This window comes from Rattus norvegicus, chromosome 5 (assembly GCF_021556685.1).
Source record: "Rattus norvegicus strain SHRSP/BbbUtx chromosome 5, alternate assembly SHRSP_T2T, whole genome shotgun sequence".
Lineage (NCBI taxonomy): Eukaryota > Metazoa > Chordata > Mammalia > Rodentia > Muridae > Rattus > Rattus norvegicus.
This window is the reverse complement of record NC_141538.1, coordinates 63,830,160-63,857,847: the sequence shown is the minus strand read 5'-3', so window position 1 is coordinate 63,857,847 and position 27,688 is coordinate 63,830,160. Positions and strand designations below refer to the sequence as shown.

Sequence of the window (27,688 nt, the reverse complement as noted above, 5' to 3'; positions counted from 1 at the left end):
TGCATTTGACTCCTATGCAGGAATAAAGGGGTGCATCCCCACTCAGGGTGTTACAATCCTTTCTAAGCGCTCAGTTAAATGTTAACTCCACAGCCACTTGGGAGATAGCATATGCAACCCTAAATGAAATTCCCAGATATGTGTTTGCTCCCACAACCCAGAACCACTCAGAATGGGAAGACTAAGGGAGTGATAAGCCAGAAGGCTGAGCACCACGACTTGGAATCTCATGATGCACAGAATGACATAGACCAAACTGTGAGCCAGAGGAGAATCTGACCACTTCATATAAACATTTATTAATAAAAAATTTAGAAGCCATGTATGGTGACTCAAATGTTTAATCCCAGCACTTAGGAGGCTGAGGCAGGAAAAGTGCTGTAAATTGAAAGCCAGCCTGGGCTATGCAGGTAATTTCAGACCAGCCTGGGTTATAGAACAAAATCTTGTCTCAAAAAAAGCAAGTAAACAGACAAGGAAAAAGTACTGTTAGGGATGTTTGCAGAGTTCCAGTCTGTGTCACTATTTCTTCTCTCTTCACAAAGATCCATGGTACCTTATTAGCATGAGTCACAAGGACTGATTTGTCAAAGACAGAACTCCAAAATGCCCTAGCAATTGTAGCAACCCTAACTGATCTCCGAAGATCTTTAAACTGGAAAGTTAAAGCCCTGTACGCCATTAGTCCCAGCACTAGGAGGCAGAGGCAGGCAGACCTTTGAGTTTAAAGGCAGCATGGTCTGTAGAGTAAGTTCCAGGACAGACAGAGCTAGAGAGAAAAACTTGTCTCAAAAAACAAACTGGAGGGGTTGGGGATTTGGCTCAGTGGTAGAGCGCTTCCCTAGCAAGCACAAGGCCCTGGGTTCGGTCCCCAGCTCCGAAAAAAAAAAAAAAAACAAAAACAAAAAGCAAACAAACAAACAAACAAACAAACTGGAAAGTAAAGATTGTGACACTGTAATTCCAGTACTAAGAAGGCTGAAGCAGGATTGAAGGTTCAAGCCTAGCCTAGGCTATATAAAGAGCTGGCCTCTCTCTCAAATTGGAAAGTACTTAGAACAAATGTGAACTCTCTGAACCTCAACATTTCTGAGAGAAAAGATTATATAAAACCTAATATTCTTTTCTTTAATCTTTGAGAATTTCACATATGTCCCCAACAAAATTTAGTTTTTGTCACTCCCAACACCTCTCATAACATGCCCTCTCCCCCATGAACCCCTCTTCCCAACAAGGTCCCTCATATCACCATGCTGTCTGTGTGACCCACTGGGTGAAGGTTTTTACTGAAGTGTGGGCAATTTAACATTGACTACAGCATTGGAGAAAATGTCACCCATCCCCCTGAAACCATTACTGTCAATCGTCCCCACCCATGATGAAATGTTGACTGGCCCAATCTTGGGCACATTACCACAGCTGCAGTGAGGGATGAGTACAATGGCTGGAAAGATGTTTTTTACAACACATCCCCACCCTCAGGCTTACACACGCTTTCTGTCCATTTTTCCAAGATGCTCTGAGCTTTGGAGAAGGTGATGGCTCATTTAGGGTCACACATGGCACCATCACTTACACTCAACATCCTGACCAGTTAGAGGTTTCTGCACTGACTGCCTCCTCTGCACTAAGAAACTTCTCTAGAGCAAAGCACAGCACTAATCTTACATGGTGGCCAGGAGCTGGCTTTTCTTCATTCTTTGAGACAGAGTCTCAGAATGTAGCCCAGGTTTGCCCAAGTTAGTATCCAATTCCTCCTCTCAACTTCCCAAGACTGGAATTACAGGTGTGAGCTCCCCTGGCTGGTGGGGTTGGCTGGTAGTTTTTTGAGGCGGTCTCTCACTATAGTAGGAGGAATCCTCCTGCCTCAGCCTTCTGAGGGCTGGGATTACAGGTGGCATTAAACATAATTTTTAATTAAAGATCATCTCAAAGAAAAAGCATGTAAAAATTTTAGGTTGCTTAAGTAGAAATTTCAAATCTGTACTGTTTAAGACTAAGGAGCATTAAGACATTCTGCATTACCTTCCAACTTTTTTTTTAAAGATTTATTTATTTTATGGATATGAGTACACTGTTGCTATATTCAGACACACCAGAAGAGGGCATCAGATCTCATTACAGATGGTTGTGAGCCACCATGTGGTTGCTGGGATTTGAACTCAGGACCTCTGGAAGAGCAGTCGGTGCTCTTAACCACTGAGCCACTGCTCAGCCCTAGCTTCCAATTCTTGACATTCTGACACCATGGCCCAGAGCCACTGCATGGCAGCACTTACAGTTTCTTTACTTTGCAAAGCACTCATTGCAAAGCTGTAAAGCTATTTCAAAACAAACTGTTACAATTTCTATCCTAGACAATGGAAAAACAAACAAACAAACAAAGCACAGGTGACAGAAGACAAAATGTTGAACAGCAGCATGAGGAGGCATGAGCCTCACTTGCCACACCAGATGGGACTCAGTCGTGAAAGCCTCTATCTCTAGAAAAAGACTACAGGTTTAGCCTGAGTATCAAGGACCTAAAAAAGAAAGCAATCCAACATGAGAAATCTTGCGAAGGATGTTATAACATGAGTTCTGCACACTAGGGGATGAACAGCATACTACAGAGTTGCTCTTAGGAATGAAACTACAGTATGAGCTGGACAGTGGCCGATGCCTGCATTCCCAGGACCGGAAAGGCAAAAGCAGGAAAACTGGGTTCAAGGCTAGCCTGACGTACACAGCGAACTCCAGGATAAGGCCAGCTGAGGCACACAGCAAAATTGTGTGTGTGTGTGTTTGTGTGTGTGTGTGTGTGTGTGTGAGGGGGAGAGAGAGAGAGAGAGAGACAGACAGACAGACAGACAGACATGGAAGTCAGAAACAGAGAGAGTATGGGACATGTTATTTGGATTACAATACAAGCCACTGTTGGAAAACAAAACTTTTTGTTCTTGTTTTGTTCTAGTTCTAGAGGTAGAACCCGGAGCTTCAAACACAGGAGGCAAGTACTCTACCACTGGCTACGTGCCTACCCTTGAAAGTGAAAGCTTGTGTAAGTATCTTGTCCTTTCATGTTTACAGCAGAACCAGATTTCTATGTCTGAGAATTGCAAAAGTGTGAAAATGAGAACTACCAGTTCTCTGTGTGTTCTCAGCTATGTAAGCACGATGTCTCTCTAACCAACATCCAAAGTTCAGAGTGTTCCTGTTTAAAGGGGACATCCAGGGATGGTGAGAGGGCTCAGGGGCATAGGCACCTGTCATCAGGCTGACCACCAGAGTTCCGTCCTTGACACCCAACTCCCACAGCTGTTCTCTGAGCTCTACACACTTACCGTAGCATGTGCTCACCCACACACAGAGAACAAGCAAACGAGCCAGAGAGGTTGTAAGAGAACACCCAGAAGACAGGAAAGAACTGTATCACATAAATATACAGTGCTGCAGTCACATTCATGAAGGTCCATGGTCCTAAAAATGCTACATCGCTGTCAACGTACAAATAGACAGAAGGACAATGGGTCAAGTCACCATGTTTAAGTTCATGCTGTATTTCTTACCGACGAAATTAAATCCTCCATTGTTTGCCTGCTGTTGCGGTGATGTACAGAAAGCTCTGTTATGCAATCCTCATCAAGGTGAGTCAACTGCAAAACACAATGTCATGCTGTTGTTTGCAAGTGTGTCCTACTGAACGTTAAAATCAGCATAATCATGAGCTTGTCAAAACTTTTGGTTGCACATCAACACTGCTGGGACTTTCTCCTTTGTGCGATCTCAAACCTGAATCTGCCACCTCATGTTAGGCATGTGCTTTACTGTTGAGCTACACTGTCAGCGCAGCAGCCCCGGGACCAGAGGCCACCACCATTTCAAGGAAGGGAGTTTGCTCCTGGCTCTCATAGGCTGTCACCTGACTGACAATCAGTGCTTTTGTGCAGCAAAGGGATCACGTGTTCAGAAATCAGCGTTGACACAAGTGGTCAAAGGGTGACCCTGACTTGTTGTGTTGCACTTTGGGTCAGGTTTAGGTCTGCACTATCCCAGTGTGTGACAAACGAAGCATAGCTACAGTCACACTGAAGGTACAGTACCCCATAATGTCAGCACACTGAAACTCTCTACTTAAATTTCAATTTGCTTAAGGGCAATGACCAAGTTTAAAAACAAAATGACAGGAATGGTTTTGTCTGGGCTGGAAAACACTCAGAAGATGGATGTGAAGAGAATCATAAGGAATGTGACTTCCAAAGTTAAGGCATCCTCCCCACAACAGCTTCAGGAAGTAACGGTCTGCTTTCTGCTTCAAGCCCTCTTGTAGGAAAGTCGGGACAGCTGTGGTGCTCTCCGTCACCTAAGCTTGTCTCCATGGGATCTCTCACTGCTGAGTCAGAACAGTCTTGAGAGTTAAACAGGTTTTGAGATTACAGAGATCGTGGTTTCATTGTGACATCCCTTTATAACCATGTGACCTTGAGTATGCCAGTACACCTCCACGAGTCTGTTTTATCATCTGTAAAAGACATGCTACATGCCTTGCCATATATGTAACACAGGAATGCTCAAGTATAGCACTGAAACAGACAAGACCCTCAAAAAATGGTTAACTATTTTTACAATATGCACAGTCCTAGTTCCTCTTTAACTTGATAACCTTCAGAAATTTAAATATTCTTGTTACAGGCCACTTCCCCTCTAAATGAACGACTTGGAATCAGCACAGCAGGAAGGAGACGACTGCCTCGAACAAGGCAAAAGAGCGTCATGACCACCCTCATGCACCACAGATAAGTGACAGTGAGCTCCTGAGAAACGTACCCCACCTCATGAATGAAGAGAAAGAGAAGACAACGACCTTTCTGTGGCCCAGGGTCTGTGTTCCTTCAAGACTGCACGCTGGCCCCTAATGACCAACACGAGTGTTAAGAGGTGGGGATTAGAAGGTGAGATGAGCAGAATCCATCTTTACGAACAGAAAGAGGCCCCAAGGCACCCTCTACTCCTTTCACTGTGTGAGGAAGACACAGTGGGAAGGAAGCAACTACAAACAGAAAAGCAAGTCATCCCAGACACCACACAGGCTATGTCTGAACTTCCCATGGTACTCCACTCTAGAACAGACTGAACAGATCAAGACAAATTTGATCAAAAGTTCAAGGCCAGACTGAGCTAGGCAGCAAATTCAAGGCCAGCATAGGCTACACAGGACTTTAACTTTCTGTGTATGAGTGTGCCCGAGTGTATGTGTGTGCACCACCTACTTCCTGGAGCCCAAAGAGGTCAGAAGAGTGTCGGATCCCCTGGAACTGGAGATGGTTGTGAGTTACCATGTGTGTGTTGGACACTGAACCCAGGCCTCTGCAACAGCAGTAAGTGCTCTGAAATGCTGAGCCATCTCTCCAGCTTTGGGAGACCCCATTTTTAAAAGAAAATAGAAAGAAAGCAAGTAAAACAAACAAACAAAAAAAAAAAAACCAAAAACAAAAACAAAACAAACCCAGGTCTGGCAATATGGCATAGGAGGTAAAGACTCCTGCCACCCAACTCTATGGCCTAGGATTGATTGTGAGCTCCACAAGATAGAAAGAAAAAGGTCTGCCCTACACACACACACACTCTCTCTCTCTCTCTCTCTCTCTCTCTCTCTCTCTCTCTCTCTCTCTCTCTCACATACTCTCACACACACACTTTCTCTCACACTCTCTCACACACACACTCTCTCACATACACACACACTTTCACATACACATACTTTCTCTCTCACACATACTTCCTCTCTCACATACACTTTCTCTCTCACATACACACACATACTTCCTCACACACACTCTCACATACACATAAACACAAACTTTCACACACACATGTTCTCTCTCACACACACACTCTCTCTTACATACACACTTTGTCTCACACTCTCTCTCACATACACACACACTCTCACATACACACATACACTTTCACATACACACACATACTCTCACACACTTTCTCTCTCTCAAACACACACTTTCTCTCTCTCTCTTTCTCTCTCTCTCTCACAGACACACACACACACACACACACACACACACAAATAAATGCAAAACAAAACAAAACCGAGCCCCCATGTTTTTAGAGGAAACAGACAAGAGCCTGTTTTCCCACCACCCTGCCCTGTGCATCTACCACATGCTATGCACAACACAGGAGAGGCAGGACAGGCATGAAGGAAGCGCTGGGCTTTCTGTTGGACTCCTGAACTAGAATAAAAAGGCCAGGGTGACAAAGGTCTGAGAAAGTCTCTCATTTCAAACTGAGTCCTTCAGGGGCTCGATAGTTTGATGGTGCTCTGAATTCTCAGTATGCGTGCTCAGGTTAGGTTAAGGACAAAAATGCATGTCCAAAGGTAGCCAATTATTTTGGATTATCCGTGCCTGCTACATTTCCTGTTCACTAGGGCAGAAAATGAAACTGAATATAACTTCTATTTGATACAATACTAGGGTACTAGACCTGTGCATGAAAATAGCATGAGGAGATCATGCGTAGAATTATTACAGCATCTATGCCTTAAATATCCAAGTAAATCAGAATTATTTTTATAGTTCATTCTTGATAACACACACTGAAAGAAAAAAGCAAATCCCTCAACAGGCGACAACAATCCTCATACCTCTTCTGTTTACAACTCATTTCACCCCACAACAGCTCTGGGAGGAGGGAGAACGACAAGTAAGCTGATAGGTAAAGCCACAGGGACTCCAGGCAGGACACTAACCAACATGCTGATTAGGAATGATGAAGTGAAGATTATCTGCCCCACCCTCACCCCACCCCCATCCCCATCAAGACTGGCATTTTGATTCCTGGCTCAGACTTTCCTACCACACCATGATGCTACCTGTCTATGATTCTGTACCAGCAGACACCAGACAAGGAATGAGGCAGACGGGCATGATACAGGCCCACGATTAAATCCAGGTCCTTTCCAGGCTACAGCCCTTGTCTGGATTCAAATTCTGGCTCTCTACTCTATGCTCGATGGCCACTCAACTGTGCTACTTCATGAAAATGCACATCCTTTTGCTCCATCTGCAAAAGAGGGCAGTAATAGCCCCGATTCAGAGAGCCAGTACAAAGGCCGAATGACAGAACAAGGCTTTACCGGAAAGTACTCTCCAAGAATTCTACCCATATCATCCCATAGTAAGATACAGGGCCTGACTCTTAGAATAGCATGTTAATGTAGAATTCAACAAATACTAGCAAATTTTAAAGGCTTATTTTTATTACTCTCTCTCTCTCTCTCTGTGTGTGTGTGTGTGTGTGTGTGTGTGTGTGTGTGTGTGTGTGTGTGTGTGTGTGTGTGTGTGTGTCTCTTGGGGCCTGAGAAGGCCAACAGTATGGGACCCCTCCATGGAGCTGTAGTTAAAGAAGGTTGTGAGCCACTACTTGCCATGGGTGCTGGGATGAAAACTTGAGTTCTCTAGAAGAACAGGAAAGATGTGCTCTTAACCACTGAACAATGTTTGCTTTTTTTAAGACAGTGTCTCTCACTGGCTGGCCTAGAATTCACGGTAGCCCAGGCTGGCCTCAACTCATGTCATTCCTCTTGCTTTGGTTTCCCAGGTGCTAGGACTACAACTATGCGCCCCAATATCCAGATTAGCAGTTAACTGTTTTCCTTCCCTTTTTCTAAGACAGTCTCACTGTGTTTCCAGGACCAGCTTCAAATTTGTCATCCTCCTGCCCAGCCTCCCAAGGAGCTCAGATTATAATAGACCTGTGCCACCACAGCTGACCAGAAATTATAGTAAGATGTAAATAAAACTGGGAACACTCAAAATTACGTTCTACTTTAGACTGTGCCCCAAATTTAAAAACAAAGAACAGAAAGCAAACACACAAAACCTCTGATGTTTGTTTAAATTCAAGAGGCTCCTTAGGAGCACAGTTAGGAGGATCTGAGATTCCATGTTAGCCTGGTCTACACAGCAAGTCTGAGGCCAGCCTGGGCTACAAGAGACTGTGTCTCAAGAACAAACAATGAGACACATACTTCATTTTGTTGTCTATTCTAACATGAACAGTAGTGTATTCTATCCCATTTGAATCATGGCTCAAAGACAGGCAAAGCCTTCTACACATGGAGAAATGATGACCCCCAATGGCTGAACACAGGCATTTGCACCCCCAATCTCCACCTCACAAGGGGCACATCAGTTTCCCCGTTCCTTCTGCTGACTGCTCAGACATTCAAATGGCTCTTGGGCTCTGCCATTAGTAGTCAATAGATTAGGTTGCATTTACTCAATAGATATCCACTACATCATGGAGGGCCAAGGAGAATATGGATAAGAGATACACGGAGAATTAACCATCACAAGAAAATAGGGTAGAGGGGGTTAGTCAGCCTATATGGCCCTAACATGGGGACAAGAGTAGAGGCTGGAAGCAAAAGTTCACTTTTCTAAGACTAGCTAGTTACTGAGTATGTATATTCACTGACCTGATTATTCCAGAAAGCAAATGTACCATTTGTCTACATGTAACATGTCTGAGACATACTCCCAAGCTATTCCAATCCATGTGCATGACATATGCCACTGCAGAAGTAGAGAACAGTCTTAATTACCTGTAAAAACTATAAAGGCACTACTCCCTTTTGTAACTACATATGTGATGAAGCTACATGTGTACAAGTACATGCATGAGTGTGTACACAGTGTGAATGTGGTGTGTGCACATGTGTGTACATTACGTGCCTGTTAGAACACAGAGGAGTACGCCATGTACAGAAGACCACTCTTTCGAGTGTAGTCTCCTGAGGACCTCCAAAGTGAACACCATCTTTATAACACTAGTGTTTCTCACACACGAGCTATAGCACGACAGTGAGTGAAACCGGGGCTTCTGCAGAAATCGCCTAGTCACAATTCCCCCAATAAGTCAGTTTCAATTAAATACTTGATGAAGCAAAGAGAAGAATTATTCTATTTCATGTCAACATCATGCACGTGTGTGTTTATTATAAGATGGCGGTGACAAATGCAAAGCTACTTCTGTCCTGAACAAAGATCTGTGTGACTGGGGTGCAGCCTCAGCAGGCATTTTAGTCATAGAAAACCCCCCCTTACTGGTCACTCAGATTTGGCCATTGAGAAATTATTCATCAAAGCTGAATAAACTGATGGTAGTTGTGTCAAAAAATGTGTCAGCACCGGGAAATCTGCACATCAGTGCACAAATATTTCCCACATGACCAATACAGAGTGGTATTTGGGGAAAAGAGCCATGAACCAGTGGGCTTTATGGGGGAATCCGAAGTGCTCCATGGTGTGACTCCATACTCTACCTTCAACTAACTTTTAAAAAAACAAACTGCGGGCTCGACAGCTGTTCTCAGTACTCTTACTCAGGACCAAGGTTCAGTTCCCAACACCCACACAGTGGTTCACAACCATCTGCAACTCCAGTTCCAGGAGACCCCACGTTCCCTTTGTCCTCCTTGGTCACAGGGTGCAGGCAAGTATCCACTCATAAACTAAAACAAAGATTTTTTTAGAAAAGAAACGAACAAGAGTTAAGGAATTATCAGAAACTATCTGAAAAGGCTACTGAAATACTTGCCCCTTTCTTTCTGTCTGGGTAAGGTTGCATTTTCTAAATGCAGAAACAGAAGACTATACAGGTATCTTCTATTATCCCAGACCTCACAGACGCTTGTAAAGACATCAACATGCCACTCCTTTGCCCAATTATTTTTAAATGATTTTTCTTCACAAAAATATGTATTCATAATATGTAACAGATTTACTGATTGCTTTTTTTCTTTAAAGATAGTCTCAGTGTATAGATCAGGCTGTCCTCAAACTTGCAATCTTCCTGACTCAACTTCTTGAGTGCTGGGATTATAGACGTGTGTCGCTATACTCAACTCTTACTGTTACTTTAATGAGCTAATAAGTTAAAGGTACAAAGTGTTCCTCAGGCTTAGATGTCTGAAAGCTAATGTGACGTCATAACTGGAAAGCAGAGAAGTTTAACCTATTTCTAAAATGAATAAACAGGTTAGGCAGAGTTAATTCACTCCTCCAGGACTCCAGAGCACCCGGGCCCCGGTGGCACAGGCCATTAATCCTAACACCGGGGAAGCAGAGGCAGATGCAGATAGATCTCTTAGTTCAAGGCCAGCCTGGTCCTCAGAAATGAGTTCCAGGACAGCCACAGCTACACAGAGAAACCTTGTCTCAAATCAACAATGACAGCAGCAGCAGCAGCAGCAGCAGCAGCAGCACTATTCACAATCCTGACTGCACGTGGAAAACACCCGGGAGCTCTTAGAAGCACTCACTAAATAGCTATTGTATGGTAGAAGGAGACCTGCCGGCAGTAAGGCCTGGAATAAGAGGCAGGACCTGCTTTTTAAGGTTCCGGGTGATTTATGCGCACGCAGTACAGGGTGAGCAACCACTCACTGGCCAGAGACTAACAGGCAATATAGGATTAGGTTCTAAGTCTCCTCAGAGTCAGTCCAACCATGTTTAAAAAAATACATTGACTTTCGTGTTTAGAGCACTGCGGGTTCTGAAGTCACACAAACTTCTGAAAACAAACAACTGGGTTTCGCCATACTTACAGAAGCCTTGCTTTGCCACTCAATGGGACAGCTGTAATCTTGCAGGATCCAGGGATGGTTCAAGAGATTTTTCATAGAAATCCGTCTCTTTGGGTCCACCTAGTGGCCATTGAAGTACATTTCAAACAGAGACTACAACACCTTTCTCCCGAGAACTCAAAATGTACCAGAATAGATGTAAACGTTATCATCACAAATAACGCTGTCAAAGACCTTAGAATGGCCTTGGAATGAATTCTTTTAAACAGGCAATTGAGGCAAGAAAACTATAGCAACCGACACAGGCCTACAAGATAAATGTTTAACAAACACGGACTTCATTGGTATGGACATTATTCATGAAGTTCAGTCAACCTATTGTATGATGTAATAGTCTTTGCTGGAAAACCTATTCATGGGAAATATTCCCCAGTTGAGCATTCAAGGCCGTGCAGTGCGGGGCATTCACACTGAATACGCAATCTCTACTTCCGAGTCACTCACAATCACACAGAACAAGCTGAAAAGCACACCTTTCCCTTCCATTTGTGATGCTCAGATGTGAGCAGAGAAAAATTAATCAACAAAGATTAAGTTTGGGGTCTAGAAGAAAGGCCCAGGCATTTTTCAATCTCACTATGGAGATTTGGTGGTCTGGCTCTACTCAATCAAGGTGGGTGAGCCTGAGGCACATTTTAAATTAAAGGGAAAGATGGCTTAATCGATGGGAAACTGGAAGATACTCAGGTAACACAATCAGTAAAATAACTCACTAATAATACACTCCTTTCCTAAGCATTTCCAACTCATTGTATCTACAATACAGCCCAGAGCAGTGAGGTGGGCTCAGACACGCCCCTCCCATTTTATAGGTCACAAAGGTTTAGGACGGAAGCCCACTGCTGACTGATGAATAAGATGACTACCGAGACTTCCGCCTTCATCCCATCAATCATTCTCAAAGTGGCCCCAAAACCATCAGCATCAGCACCACTCAGGAGCCTTTTGGAAATGCAAATGCCTGGCCCTGCCCCAGATCTGTTAGATCAGATGGTGGAATGGGGCCCACTAAGTTGTGTTTTAACACACGTCAGATCTCTACTAGATCACAGGCCATAGCCTACACATCAGCTCATGCAAGCATCTGCTGAGTGGCTTCCACATGCCTAGCATGCATGCAAGAGCTAGAGAAACAGAATGGCTGCCGAATGATGAGTGCATGCATAAATAAATAAGTAAATGTGAAAAATGGGCGCGTCATCAAAGATGGGCAAGGTCTAAAGCAACTGCGTTTACAACACCAGTGCAGAGGTTCTCAGAGAGAACGGGATACATGATGCGTAAATCCTTTTTAAGCTCACAGGTAACAAGAAAGGCAGCAATTGCACAGATATGAAAAGTTAAATCAAACAAATGCAGTGAGCTTCTATTACTGCAAGTGAATACGGAAGGTTACCTGAAGCATCTGCTGGAGAAGCAGGATGCTGCTGGGAGACAGCCACTTGGGAACTTCATACTTCCCTCTCTGCAAAAAAGCAAAGAAACATTAAGATGTAGGTGCACCCCAGCCTGCTGATAGTCTAAGGTAATGAGATTAAGGTTTGCTCCTCTAACTTTCTCTAACCAACTACAAGACTCAGTCAACACTGCCAATAAGAACAATTCCCAGTTCTTGTCGAAAAGAACAAAATCCAGTCAATGAAATCCAATCATCAACTCTAAATTATCCATGTATCAGAAAAGGACTACAGCACTGAGACTATAAAACACACACACACACACACACATACATATATACACATATACTGAATACACAGACACACATACTGAAGACACACACATATACATATATACACATATACTGAATACACAGACACACATACTGAAGACAAATATACTGAATACACACATACTGAATGTGAGACCATGAAGGGTACCCTGGTCCCGGTTGAGGTTTGAAACCCGGGTGACCCTGAAAGGGCTGGTGTGTTTCTCCTGACTCCCAAGAAACCAGACCAGTCACCAGCCGAAGCCCTCCATAGATCTGTGGCCATCAATCATGTAAGGGTAACACCCCAAGTTCCTCCATAGGTAGAGGACATGGCAAGTTACACAGGCTCAAGACAGATCTCCATTATAATGAGTACCCAAAGGCCTGGAGGCTTAGCCAATGAACTTTCCTTCCCAGACACTCCTCCTTACAAAAGGTATTTAATCTCAGGCCCACTCTGAGAAGTAGGGCATGGTTATTCATATCCACTTTCTACCACGACAATAAATAACATTAATAACAATAAATAACAATAAATAAACCACATTTCAAGTCTCTAAGGACTATCCCCTCAGAATGAGCTGGAGCTTCCCTCTCTTTTCCCCCTTGGCCCCAGGCTAGATCCAGCTCCGAGGGGCCCCCACTCCGTTCTCAGCTCTTCCTTGGTTCCCTATCAGTGCAAGAATGCCCAAGAGACTGAGAACCCGACAGCACCATCCTCCTCTAGGCCAGGAACTCCCGAGCCAGCTCCAGCTGTGCCCCACACGCAGACTGCGCTTCCCCATACCCAGAGCAGTGTCCCATGGCTTACCACAGCCCAACACCCACCCAGCGGCAGAGTGGGGTGAGCATGGTCAACTTCCTGCATCCTGCCTCCCTGAGCAGCCAGAGCCCTGTGGCGGAGTGACGTGAACCCCATAATAACCCTACAACTGAAGGCTTTGGAATCCATACCATGGTTACACGAACAACAGGAGAATGCTACACCAGTTTTATACTGCCAAAGCAAAGTGGAGTTGATATCTCAGAGCAATTATTAGCTGTCACAGTGAAACAATAGCAAGTATATTCGACAGCAGAACATGGTTAAAATAGGTCACAGTGGGCAGGTGGTGGTGGTGCACGCCTTTAATCCCAGCACTCAGGAGGCAGAAAAAGACAGATCTCTGAGTTCAAGGCCAGCCTGGTCTACAGAATGAGTTCCAGGCTAGCCACGGCTACACAGAGAAACAAACAGAAGTCACAGTGGATGGGGTGAGCTGGGTGGCAGTGAGCTTCCCTGGCAAATGTGTAAAACCTTGGATTTGGTCCCCACCCCCAAAACTGAACAAAAATGAGTCATAGGGCAGAGCTCTCAATCACTGTGACAAAGTCAATTTCTTTTTAAGACATTATTATTCTGTGAGCATGTGCATGTGAATGCAGGCACATGTGTGGCACAAAGTATGTGGAGGTCAGAAAACAGCCCTGTGGAGTCAGCTCCCTCCCACAGTGCTTCTTGGTTTGTGGGGCAAGTGCTTTCCCCCACTGAGCCATCTCTGCAGCCATCTACAAGCATTTTCTAAGGCAAACAAGGGAACGGTAGGCGCTAAGGAGAGAGACGCTTACAACCTGGTTCACTGAGACATCATGGGCTATGATGTCAACCAAAGACAAGGCCAGGAGGTTGCTAAACCTTAAGTCAGGTCAGAATACCTTTTGCTAGAACCTGACACAAACACACCCTTTCCCAACTCTGGAGAAATGATACCATAATTTCTTAGGGCAGAGATCAATTTTTTTAATGATGCTAGAATAACAAGATAATTATTTAAGAAAACCTAAAGTTGGGGCTGGGGATTTAGCTCAGTGGTAGAGCGCTTACCTAGGAAGCGCAAGGCCCTGGGTTCGGTCCCCAGCTCCGGAAAAAAAGAACCAAAAAAAAAAAAAAAAAAAAAAAAAGAAAACCTAAAGTTGAATGTGTTAATTCATTGCATACATGAAAAATAACTCCACCCAAATTAAATACAAATACAAAATCCTAAGAATACGTAAAGAAAAGCAAGGAGGAAAGCAAAGGAAATTGTTAGAATTGTTCCAGACATGATTGCAAAAGCAGAAACTGTAAGCCTATCCCCACAAAATTAACACATTACATATCTGAACAGCAAAGCACTAACACAATCAGCAGCCATCAGGGAAAAGCCTTTCCTGCCTAGATGAACGAATACCATATACACTCAGTCACACGAAAGGTCTGCGAATCACCCTGCACCACCGCTGCAGCCCCCACCCACGCCCCCACTGCCCAGGAGTGGTGGAAGCATTGCCAATGTCAACTCTTAACTACTCTTCCTCTCAACCCACACTCAATCCATCTGCGTCTTGGCTGTGCTCACAGCATTCCCAGCCTCCTCATCTATGTCACTATGTCACTACTCATCTATGACGCTGCAGAGGCTGCTAACCGGCCATCGACTGCAGTCTAATCTGCACTCTTACAGTCTTTTCAAACACTGGGGCAAGTCATGGCACCTCACTACTCCAAGCTTCCACCCAGTGGCTCCCCCATCTGGCTCAGGGTGGTCTGTTTCCTCTTGTCCATCTGCCTCTTGCTACCTCTCAAGCTCATCCAATGTCTCTCTCGCTCTCCCTCACCAAATTATAGTCAGTAGTGAAAGCAGCCTACCTCAGGTCTCAGCACTCAGTTCCCTCTGTCTGCCATGCCTGTGCTGGGCACCAGCAGAGTGTAGACGTCGGTCTTCCTCAGATCTCCACCTAACGCCAGTGAAAACCAGCCTGCCCTGGCCTGCCCACCTTCACCACAGCACCATACGCCAATCGTTCCTACTTGCTTTACACCATCAACTTCTATTTTATGCCCCACTCCTTCAAACACAGGCTCCTTAGTACAGGTCTTGCCATTCTGCTGACCTAACAGTGCCTGGTTCTAGTGTGTATAAGGTGCTCAATTCATATTTTTTTTTGACTAAAGGAAGAAATTAAGACAAAAAGCATATATTCTAAAAGAAAGTAGGCAAAGAATACTGATAAGACATTTAAGTGGTCAGTAAGCATGAAATTATGTTCAAGTAATCAAACAAAAACTTAGATGTGGAGAAGTGGCTCTGTTGGTAGAATTATTGCCTAACATGCACAAGGCCCTGGGTTCAGTCCCCAGCACTGTGTAGAACGAGGAGTGGCACTCTCCTGCAATCCTAAAGACAGAGCAGTTCAAGGTTCCCTAAGTTACACAGCAGGTCCTTAGGTCAGCCTGGACTATATGAGACCAGTCTCAAACCCAGACACGAGTGAGTGAGCACAAGCCACTCACTCTGGGCAAATCCCACCCCACAGCGAGAAGACCTGCATGTGGTGTTCATCTGTTACCCTAGCGCTCCTTCAAGGATACACGCAGCAAACTGCCCAGCTGCCCATCCCTCATAAACTTCATCTTGCCCTCACCAAGGTCCCATAGAGAGAAGAGATGGACCTGCCTACCTGCTTACCAAATGGTCACAGCCTACCTGAGTCCCTGAGCAGAACTTGCTCCTCTGCCATGTCTTTCACTAGAAAGACTCCGTGAGCTCTGGGTGACCCCCATGCTGGCTGCTGTAGGCTTCTGCTTACTCCCTGACCTCCTCTACGCTGAAATGTGCCAACCCTCAACTGTGAGAGAGCAAATCTCAACTGTGTTAAGCCACCACCCTCAAGTTCTTGACTCCAAAAGCACTAAGCAACTCCCACTGCTTCCTCCAGGGTTTCTCCTCCTCCTCCTCAAGTGCCACTCTCCCACCAGCACACTCTGCCTGAGGAAGAGCCTGATTCCAGGCTCCCGGGCTTTTCTGATATCAAATACAGGCTCACAGCTACCAGAGTTAAAGAAATGTTATGCCCTTAAACTAACACTCAAAAGAGGGAAAAGGGAAGAAAAAAAGAAAGCAAACTCCTAGCTAAAGGTAGGAATACTCCACATAACTGTTCCACTACACCCAGCATGAGGAAGTTTTCAGCAGAGGCCTGTGCTCTGCTGGGGAGTGCAGGATAGGTTACCCCCGGGCTCTAGTAAGTACAACATAATGTTCTGCACACCCCAGTGCTCGGCTTCCCTACCTACAGCAATGAGCTGGTCCCAAATATCAGCACAGAGCCAAAGCTGAGAAACCTGTTACGGGATAAAACAGTCCTGAGGCTAGAAAAGGACCAGAGGCAATGCAGCACTTTCTGCTCTGCCTACAGTACACAGAGGGATGACTTAAACAGTAAGATATACATCCGAGACCAAACAGAGAAGACCTCAAGAACAGGGCCGCGAGGAGCGGCATCTCCACAGAAGGCCCTGTGCCACCCAGGGCTGTGCACCTTAGTCCTTCTTCTCTATTTAAAAGGCCATTACCCTCCAAATAGGAGCAGGCGCAACAGTGGGTGGAAGCCAAGTGGAAGGAGAAGATCTCCGGCTAAGCATAATCCTGGAATCCTAGCAGCCTTGAAACTGTGCATTTTGCACATGGAGCTAAGAAAGGCAGGCAGTTTCCAACACACAAGGACAGCATCACAGTCAACTCTATAAAATCTTAAAAATATAATCTCATAAAGAAACAACTTACTCATTGTCTTTAAATTTTAAAGTAACAATTGATAAGCAATTTTACCTTCAGACTATCCAACTTTGACTTCTAAATTACGTAGGCCACTCTAATATTTGTATGCCAGAACTGAAGTATGGTCACGCTTGTCTTCAAATACAGTGATAGCAAATGAATAAGTGACTTTAATAAGATTAATACAAAATCTCTAAGTAATCATGCTGAAAATTACATTTCAGCGTTTTTTTAAAATAGCCAACAATGCGAAAGATAAACGAAGGTTGCCTCTTACGTAAGTTACACAGTGTGTCAAATATGGCTGAGTCTTTCAATCAGGCCAAGAAGTGAGGGTGGTACTAGTCCAGGTGAGAACTGTTAGGACGTTCTAGGCAGATACAGACTGCATGCGAGTGATACAACACCTTAATTAGATTCAACAGCAGACGGTATTACACCGCGACTCGGAACAACAGTTCTGAGCCAAGATTACAATAAATTTCAAAATCTATAATGTGTGAAATTAAATTCCACAATAATGCATAAAAATCCTAATTTGAATCAATTTTCAACTTGCAAATACATGAAAAAATAAAAAATAAAATTCAAAGTAGGAGAAGCAAAGAATTCACAGTATTAGTAAATAATATTAATTAGGAAGGCCAAATCTCTACCAAACAAGAAAGAATCAGACATGTTCTGCCATTCATACAATCCCAAAGGCACTTAATTTGCCCAAAAATCAAACCTTGGATTTTACTATTAGGGCAGAACACTTTCATATTATTTTAAGGTAAGTTTCAGTCCCTTAATCTTAAAAAAGATTTATTCAAGATCCACTAGTGCACTCAAATATACTAATTAAACCATATTAATAATTAATATACTAATGACACATCTGGCATGAGTGTGAATCTGCAGTAACAGCAAAGGAAAGGAAAGAATATAGTAGTTTGAGGTCTAGACAGGCCAAACCACAGCACTCCTCACGGGAAAGTGAGGAGATCGAGACCATCATGGCTACCCTAGCTCAGCCCAGCAGTCCATGAACAGTCATGCATCTTATAGAATCCTGGCTTCCTGGCTTAGATAACAGCCTGAAACTGAATATACCAACCCTCAGGTACCCTGTACTGTTCAGTGTATCCTTCCTGCTACCTTGTTCTTTTACTGAATGCAAATGAAGTGTGCACTTGAGAGTCTGCCTCACCGTGCAGCCTGGCACCAAGACTGGTGAGTTTGATGGCCCACTGAGCTGTTCTTTTCACAATGGATTTGGGGTTCCTGGAGAAAAACTGAGTAATGTCAACACAGTAAGATTCCAGCTCCCTCAAGCCACTGGGCAGGAACATCTGGAAAACAACTGGAAAGCAAGGGCTTTGAGCACTTAGTGCTTCCAGCACTGGGCGTGAAGATGCAGACCTTGAACATCCTCCATACCTTGCTGCCAGCTCTGCTTGGTTCTGCTAGGTGTGATCCTCTTTTTGACACTCTTAGGCTTCACAAGAGGTCTGAGGACAGCCAGGTCTCAGAATAAGAGATGGATGGCACCTCCAAAAACAATGCCAACAAAAAGTTCCCATTTTCTGAAAACAAGGTCTCATGCAGCCCAGGCTGGACTTAAACTTTTTAATGAATAAGTATGATATAAATTATACGATATGCACTATGACATGTATGACATCATATGATATATGATATATAATATATATAGTACTTACTCAAAAAGTTTAACAAGGAGCTAGAGAGATGGCTCAGAGGTTAAGAGCACTCACTGCTCTTCCAGAGATCCTGAGTTCAATTCCCAGCAACCACATGGTGGCTCACAACCATCTGTAATGGGATTTGATGCCCTCTTCTGGAGTGTCCGAAGAGAGAACAGTGTACTCATATACATAAAATAATTTTTTTTAAAGTTTGATGAAATATAAGCTGAAAGTGTTACAGATTTATGATATATATCATATAGAGAGATGGACACAAATGTGTGCCTTGGTAAACTTTCAAAAACTGAATACAGAAAGTATGACCAACATCCAGGTCAAGAAAAAGGATTCCCCTTAACCAGGGCCAAGCAATAGCTACAGTGTTCTCTTCCAACAGCCTGGAACATATCTGCCTTTTGGTACTTTTATACATGCACGCACACAATAAGCAGCACAGAGAGCTTTAATTCTGAAATTCTGTACCCTAACACTCACCATTATCTTCTTGTACAAAGCCATGACATTATCATCATCAAACGGGAGGAATCCACACATAAGCACATATAGGAGGATGCCCATGCTCCAAACATCTGCCTAAGAGGGAGAAAAAAAGCAACATAAAACACATTTCAAAAAGGCAGGATGGTTAAACAAGAACCACAGAATCGTTCTCCTGACTAAGGCAAAGCCCAGAAAGGAAGGTTTATCCAGAATCACTGACTCAGTGGAAGACCCCTGACTTTCAAGTCAGTGCCCTCCTCTAGCTACACACCAATGCCAACTAGAAAACAACCCACATGGGCATGACAGTGCATTTGTTTAATCCCAGCACTAGGGAGGCAGAGGGTGGCTCATCTCTGTGAGTTCAATGCCAGCAGACTTAAACAGGTCTGTAGACTTAAACGGATCTACAGAGAAAGAGAAAGAGAGAGAGAGAGAGAGAGAGAGAGAGAGAGAGAGAGAGAGAGAGAATGTTCCAGAACAATCAAGACTACACAGAGAAACCCTGTCTCGAAAAACCAAAAAAAAAAGAAAAAGAAAAGAATCTCCAAAGGTCTAGAAACAAAGTCATAAAGAAACAAAGCCTCCACTCTCTGACTCTCTGATTCTCAAAGCTGAGTTTAAGGCTTCCAGAGGCTAATGTTACACAGGAAGATTATGTAAACATTCAGAGAGATATCCAAAACAAGTCTGAAAACCTCCTGTTAATCTGAAAATGCTAGTAAGCTATGGTGCAAACCCTTTGCCTATGAAGAAATCTTAATAAAATTCAATGGTTGACTTTTCAAATATGTAGGCTAGAAATTAGCATAAGAACTACCTTCCTGAGATTTCCTTGAGTCCTGAGCAGTAACTATTTATTCAATACTTGGCCTTGATCAATAATGATGCCGCATTATTAATCATGGCTCCTGTAGTGGCTAAACTTGGGTGTTGCCTTCACTACATCTAGAATCAACTAAAACCTCAGTGTTGATTTGCTTTAGCACACATTTCAGGAGGGAAGACCCACCCTAAGTCGGCCACACCTTCCAATAGCAGCCCACACAGAAGGACATGGAAGAACGACACATTGCTTTCTGCTGCTTGCGCTCACTGGCAAGTCTGTCTGTCCTGCTCTCACAGTGGTTGGTATCAGATGTCAGGACGCCAATGAAAACCAGCAGCTCTCGAGGAAACCTCTCAGACGCCAGCAGCAGATCAGGACTGCAAAGACATGCAGCCTCACAGACTGAACAAGTGGTAGATCGCGGTCTTTTCACTGTGAGAAGCCATTATCAGATTATCTAGACAATCTACAAATCAGTTTAACAAATCCATATGTTTCTTCCACTCTCTAAGTTTTGTTCCTGTAGAGAACGCTAACAGAGCTTCCCTGCTGGCAACAGCCCAGTGGCAGAGCACCTAACTGTAAGTCACAGCCTCCCCCTCATTTACCTTTGGAAGTCCATAAGGGAGAAGGACTGCATTTTTGACAAAGACAAATAAAAGAGAAAGGGTTAAACCATGAGGGCAGCCGCGGCTATCTAGGTGTGCACATGCACTAGAGGAGCCTGCTGAGACAGCGCTGTCTCCTGACTCACACCAAAGCCAGCACTCCATGCCTTTCAAGTCAACAGGTGATTTGTGTTTCAAGTTGTAGCTCAGAAGTTAAGCATTTATGCCTAAGAGATGCAAACACTAATTCATTAAGTTGTGGCAATACAGGAAGTGAACACGGCCTTGCCAAATACCATGAGAGGTCAAAACGGATTGTGTCTGAAATTAAACTAAAAGATGAAAGAAGTATAGTAATGTTTCCATACAAATCTACCACTGCTCCTGAAAAGAAACTAGACTTTCGAGTTACCTCATCAAGCATCTCGCTTCATTGATTCAAACAAGATGAGAAAACACACTAATTAACTAAAATTATAAGCCAAAGTAAATGTAAATAAATCTACCAACTGACAATGAGATAAAAAGAACTGGGGGAAGAAAGCATGCTCAAACACTTCCCATTAGAATCTGTGAACCTCAGAGAGCCTACCACAGAACATGCCCTGTGCAGGCAACTGCTTACTTTACAACTTCCAACAACCAGAACAAAGTCTGGATGCAGGCCTGAGGTTCGCATCTTTCAAGGATGCCAAAGGACTCTTTGGTACAGTTCTTATTACCATACAATGACAGAGAGTCAAACTCCCATAGATAAGGTAAGAACCCCGGAACCCACAGGCACCTTGCACATGCTTATAAAGCCCAGCTCCAAGGACAGCAGAGACAGAGGGCTGCTGTGGAATGTTGGCTGCCAGTCTAGTCAAGAAAATGTGAGCCCCGGGTTCAGGGAATGCCCTGCCATGCACAACACAGTTTTCTTAAAGGCAAGTCTCTATGTAGTCCCCTACATGCTATAACATAGATAAACCTGGAAGGCATGTTGAAGAATATGATAGTCACAAAAAGATTATTAAAATTATATCTAACATGGAATAACCAAATTCAGAGACACAGAGAATGGCACAAAAGCCAAAGAGATTAGTGGAAATGGGGAGGTATTGTCCAATGAGCTATGGGTGTTTAGCTCTACAAGTAAAGAAAACTATAGAGTTTCATTGTACAACAATGTGACCGTACTTAACAAACTGAATTGCAAATCAGTTACTATGGTGATTTTGTTATCTGTATTTTTCCCAAAGTTAAAATTAAAAGGAAAAAAACCCAAACAAACCAAGCTGAGGGGATCAGTCCAGCATGCATGAAGCCCTTGACTGGGTCCCCAGCACCACATAAACTGAATGTGATGCACATGTCTGTCATCCCAAACCTGGAAAGCAGAGGCAAGATCAGAAGTTCAAAGTCACAGCCTGAGATACACAAGACTGTGTTTCAGAAAACAGACAAGCCAGGCATTGTGATACCGTTAATCCCAGTACTCAGATGGCAAGGCATCTCTGGGAATCCAGCCTGATTACACAATGAGTTTGGGCCAACTAGAGCTACAGTAAGATAGCTTGTCTCAAAGAAAAAAATGTTAAGGAAAACGAAGAAAACCTAAGTTTTCCAGGCTAAAAAGAACTCTAGAGGGCCAGCAAAAAGGATCATCTGGTAAAGGAGCTTCTTGCCAAGGGTAACATCATAATAAATACAATTCTCAGGACCCTCAGTGAAAGGAGAAAACCAATAAACTGTCCTCTGGCCTTCATCTGCATGCACACACACATAAAGATAATGTAAATAGAGCTTAAAAAAATACAGTAACCAATATAATGAAGCTATAAAGATGGTTGGTACAAGCAACACATTTTATAGGATCTGTAGCAAAAAGGCTTAAATCTGTAATTCCAGAGCTGGGAGGATGAGGCAAGAACACCCAAAAGCTCAAGGCCAGCCTGAGCTACATACTTAACTCCAGACCAGCTGGGAATCCAAAATGGGTTTCGCTCTGCCAGGCAGGTCTGTGAATATGAGGTTAGATCCCCAGAACCACACAAAAGCTAGGTGGTGTGACTTCTACGCCTAGACCAGAAGTCAAAGACAAGCTTCCCTTGACACACTGACTACCCAAACTAGCCAGAACCCTGCCTCAATAATGAGCAAACTATCAACCTGATGTCAACTTCAGACCTACACATATAAATATATGACACATATATACACACAGCAAACATGCACACACGCGCGCACACACACACGCGCGCACACACACACACACGCGCACACACACACGCACACACACACACACACACACACACACACACACACACGAGACAAACGTCCTTCTTATGAGGCTGAAGCAGGAGGACCTCAGGTTTCCAACTGAAAACTGAGCAAAATCCTGTCTCAAAATTACAAAGAAAAAATATCAACAATAGAACTAAAGGGATAGTGACCTAGTCAGTGAAACAGTGTTAACATATTCAAGGCCCTAAGTTCAATATCCAGTACACCATAAAAAGAAAAAGTTCCTCCTGGCTTTCAGAAAATATAGAGATAAAGCTACAGGCAGCAGCACTCCAGTTACTGCCCAGCCTGCTGCCCTCAGACAGCACACTCAGTAAACTATTCTTCCAAAATAAATAAACAAATAAGCATTTTCTCTGCCATTGCCAAGTCTTATAGAGGAACAGGCTCAAAGTACATTCAAGATTCAGTTTCACCCTACTCCACACCATGGCCAAAGAAGGCAGTGCTGCTGAAGGGGTAAAGGGCAGTTCTAGAGGAAGTGCTTAAGAACGCTCTCAACCCTGAGTGCGAGCAATTATGTATGTGTGTGGATGTTTACCAGGCTGTATGCATGGATGTCAGGATGATGGAGTCCCTTTGTGCTGAACACCAAAATAACCTAAAGTCCACACAACAAGCTGAAGAGCTGGGCCTCTGGGAGTGTGTGCAGCTATCAAGGAGGATACCCTCCCCCACTCTCCCTTCCCACCCCACCCGATAAATCGATAAATCGGTTGGCTGCAGCTATGTGGTAGGTAGAGACTGTGGCAAAGAATCTCAGGCCAAGAAGTCATGGAAGAGCACTTCGAATGCAAGAATTGAACAAATTAAAAATTTGGCTCATTTAAAACAAACGCAGGAGCAAACAGGCTGGCAAAATGACTCAGCAGGAAAAGACTCTCCAAAGGCACTCACTACCAAGCCTGACAACCTGAGTGCAATCCTGGAACCGGAAGGTGAAGAGAGAACGAACTCCAGAAGTTATCCTCTGACATCCATATGTACATCAGGGCATGTGCTGCCCCCAGTATACACACAGAATAAAGATATAATAGCCCTTAAAGAGATAATATATAAAAAAATACAATATACACAAATACTTAATTTTAAAGGGATATGATGTCCAGGTCACATTCATATGATTTTTAAAAAGGCTGTGCATAAATTTGTATGGAGAAAGAATAAAGCAAACGGGAAAATATAAATAATTGCAAATGTAAATAAAAACAAACCAATTTTTTTTTTTTTTTGGTTCTTTTTTTTTTTTCGGAGCTGGGGACCGAACCCAGGGCCTTGCGCTTCCTAGGTAAGCGCTCTACCACTGAGCTAAATCCCCAGCCCCCAAATTTCTTAATTATATTTTTGTACAATTCTTTAAATTTACATCGGGGCTGGGGATTTAGCTCAGTGGTAGAGCGCTTACCTAGGAAGCGCAAGGCCCTGGGTTCGGTCCCCAGCTCCGAAAAAAAAGAACCAAAAAAAAAAAAAAAAAAAAGAACCAAAAAAAAAAAATTTACATCAAAATGAAGTCCCTTAAAATATACAAATCCCCATCTATTCCTGCTTCAGGTTAAGTAAGTTGGTATTTTCCAAAGTTTCTCCCACACAGCACTTATCCCCATAGTTTTCCATGAGAAACACAGGTGCAGCACGTAAAGAGAGCTGAGCGCAGCTGCCCGTGCTACTGCCTTCCAGAGGGCGCCCTGTACCAGACCCCTGTACCAGACCGTAGGAGAGACAGGAGACATTCGCCCCAGTTCCTAAGCTTCTGACCACTTGTGTTTTCTTTCTTTATGACACTAACATCAGCAACACCTGAGCTGCAGAGAATTCGATCGCTGACTGGATGAAGAAGTGCAAGCTGGCTGTGGTGACCCACACCTTTAATCCCAGCACTCAGGGGGCAGAGGCAGGTGGCTCTCTGTGAATTTGAGCTCAGCCTGATCTACAAAGCGAGTCCAGGACAGCCAAAGCTACACAGAGAAACCCTGTCCCAAAAAAACAAAAACAAAGAAACAAGTCAGCTGTGCGAGAAAGATAAATTTTTCTTTGCGTTAACTAATAAATATCTTTGAAAACTGAGTGTATTATCATAGCCTTAGACCTTACCTCGCTGGCCCAACCAGTTCGAACTATAGCCACTTTATACAAAAAGCAACCACAAAAAGGATGACAGAAATACATCAAACTCATCAGTAACAATTACCTCTGATCCAAGATACGATTTCCCTTGTATTAGTTCAGGTGCTGCATACGCCAGACTCCCACAGCATGTCTGTAGATGGTAGTCCTTGTTGCCCTACATAACACAAAAATGAAACACTTGTAGTCATAGCCCCTGAGAACATTAAATCTCAAATCAGGCATGCTGTTACACATTTGTAATCCCAGCACTTGGGCAGTAGAAGCAAAATGACCAGAAGTTCAAGGTCCAACCCAGCTACATGAGACCAGTCTCAGAAAACAAAAATAAATATTAAAAGCATTAAACTTGGTCTGGAGAGATGGCTCAGCAGCTAAGAGCACTGACTGCTCTTCCAGAGGACCTGAGTTCAATTCCCAGCAACCACCTGGTGGCTCATCACCATCTGTAAGGAGATCAGATGCCCTCTTCTGGTGTGTCTGAAGACAGCTACAGAGCTCTCTCACACATACAATAAATAAATCTTTTTTAAAAAATTAAACTTTAGGGGGTTGGGGATTTAGCTCAGTGGTAGAGCGCTTGCCTAGGAAGCGCAAGGCCCTGGGTTTGATCCCCAGCTCCGAAAAAAAGAACCAAAAAAAAAAAAAAAAAAAATCAAACTTTAATTCTTGCCTTTGAACTCAAAGAGAGACTGATGAAAAACTATACCCAAAAATAGAGATCTCTGCAGCTGCTTTTTGTATACACGCACACATGCACATGTCAACTGAGATGCTCTACACATCCAATACCACTCCACCTCACGTGAAGACCTTTTTCTCCTCAGATCAGTCAGATCAACTATATACTTCCCTAGATTCTCATCTGCACAGTAATCAACCCCACATTTATCCAAGCACCCATCATTTCCTACACACAAGTATTCAAGGAATACCCACAGAATTCAGGCCCCTAGCTTTAACATCAAACCTTTGCCAATACTAAGATCTTCCTTCTTGTGTGAACATTAAGGAGCAACTGGTGTACAGGAGAATGCATTGCTAATCTATTGTCTAGACTCTGTGATGAGACCGATCACCACCTTACCTGGTGATCCGTTGACCTCCTCCTCTCCCACAGAAATGAGTCAATAGGCTTATGTAAACGAAGCTACTGCACTCCTGTGCCTCTACAGGAGGCAAAGATCTAGAAACTCTAACTCTGTTTACAAATGAGTCAGGTGGTGGTGGCACAGTGAGAGCCCCACAGAACTGAGGCCATCTTTCCCAAACCACCCATTTTCTTGGATACTGTCTATTTGGGTTAAATCTGTGGCAGCCATTACAAAAAAACAAAAAAGCTAATGGAGTCTTCTACAAACATTCTCACCACCTCCTGTAGAGAATATAACTTATCTGCCAAAGGATGGTCTTTATAAGCTTTTATATGTCTGTAAAAGAATTTTTTAAACCTGCCTTCTGAATCATCTGCTTCCAGACACGAGCTCCCACTGGTAATCTCAGAATAGACATCAGTGGGAGAAGAATCAGACATTCAAAACTAAAGAGGCAAGATCTGCTTCTCTCTGCACCTTGCTAGTTCTGAGGGGCAGGAAATAATCATGGGACTACAAAGGGCTGAGACAGGTCTGCAGTTTCAACATTCTTAATGAGTACAGACAGCTCATTTTAGCAACGCAGTGCCGTCATTAGAGAACCCAGAAGGAAGCCTCCAACAAGCCACCTCACAGGAGACCTGCTGCCACAGCAGAGCTGAGACACTCAAAGTCACCTCAAAGAGAAGTTACGCTGAAGAACACCAGTATATTCCTATTTGGTGCAGATCAGGGAAGTCCTGAGCAGCATAACTGTAGAAGCCCGTGGCCATCTACCTCCCTCTTCTTTAACAAGGAAAGAGGATGACACAAGAGTATAACTAATCTTAGTTATGCGACCATTTGGGGAACAATAACTAGAGACGCAATAAATTCTCAACTTCTACACAAATGAACAAAGGCATCATCATCTAGTGGCAAAATGCTCAAACTACAAACAAAGGCGTCAATATCATACTGTAATGGCTTCATGCCACCTGTCACTCCAGATTCTCACAGCGTCCCTGTAGGGACAAATCCTAGACCTACGGTGGTGACTCACAATCTTGGCTCCATCTTAGAATTATGTAGCATACTTACAAAATACTAATGCTAAGGATAAAATTCCTTAAAATGGACGAAACTAAACAATAATGATTAAGTGAAAGTCAGTGCAAAACAACACACCAGCAGGTAAACTTTAGACATAAATGTACTTTTATTTCCATACTTACCTTGGGTTTTGCACAGAGACCAAAGTCAATCAGCTTTAGCTTATGATTTTCGTCAAACAATAAATTTTCCTGAGAAAACAAAGATATTTTGATAAGTGTATTCTGACTTCCTTATGTCATACCCCATTTCTAATCATTTCTAAAAATAATTGAGTTGTTTCTATTTGAAACTGAGATCCAATATAAGTTAAAACATAAATAAAAGCCAATGGGGTGGAAAAAAAAAAAACAAGAAAAAATAGAGGTAGGGATAGGTACCCCCTTTAATGACAGTCGTCAGGAGGCAGAGGCAAGTGGATCTGTTTGAGGCCAGCCTGGTCTACATAGTGAGTTCCAGGCCAACTATGGGAAGAGTACTGACTGCCCCCAACAACCCTGTGACCTAGGTTTACTCCCCAGAACCAC

The 27,688-nt window shown here is 43.5% G+C and overlaps 1 protein-coding gene across 4 annotated transcripts in view; it reads right to left on the bottom strand.

The window, feature by feature from the left end:
- Melk (maternal embryonic leucine zipper kinase) overlaps positions 1 to 27,688 on the bottom strand; it is a 60,256-nt gene that overhangs the window by 21,007 nt on the left and 11,561 nt on the right. For all 4 annotated transcript variants that reach the window (XM_087549674.1, NM_001395606.1, XM_087549675.1 and 1 more), the window contains 6 exon segments: positions 27,284 to 27,352; positions 25,040 to 25,132; positions 19,123 to 19,221; positions 12,045 to 12,113; positions 10,610 to 10,708; positions 3,549 to 3,635 (listed from right to left, as the gene is read on the bottom strand). In XM_087549674.1, coding sequence (XP_087405800.1) covers positions 3,549 to 3,635; positions 10,610 to 10,708; positions 12,045 to 12,113; positions 19,123 to 19,221; positions 25,040 to 25,132; positions 27,284 to 27,352 — 516 coding nt within the window.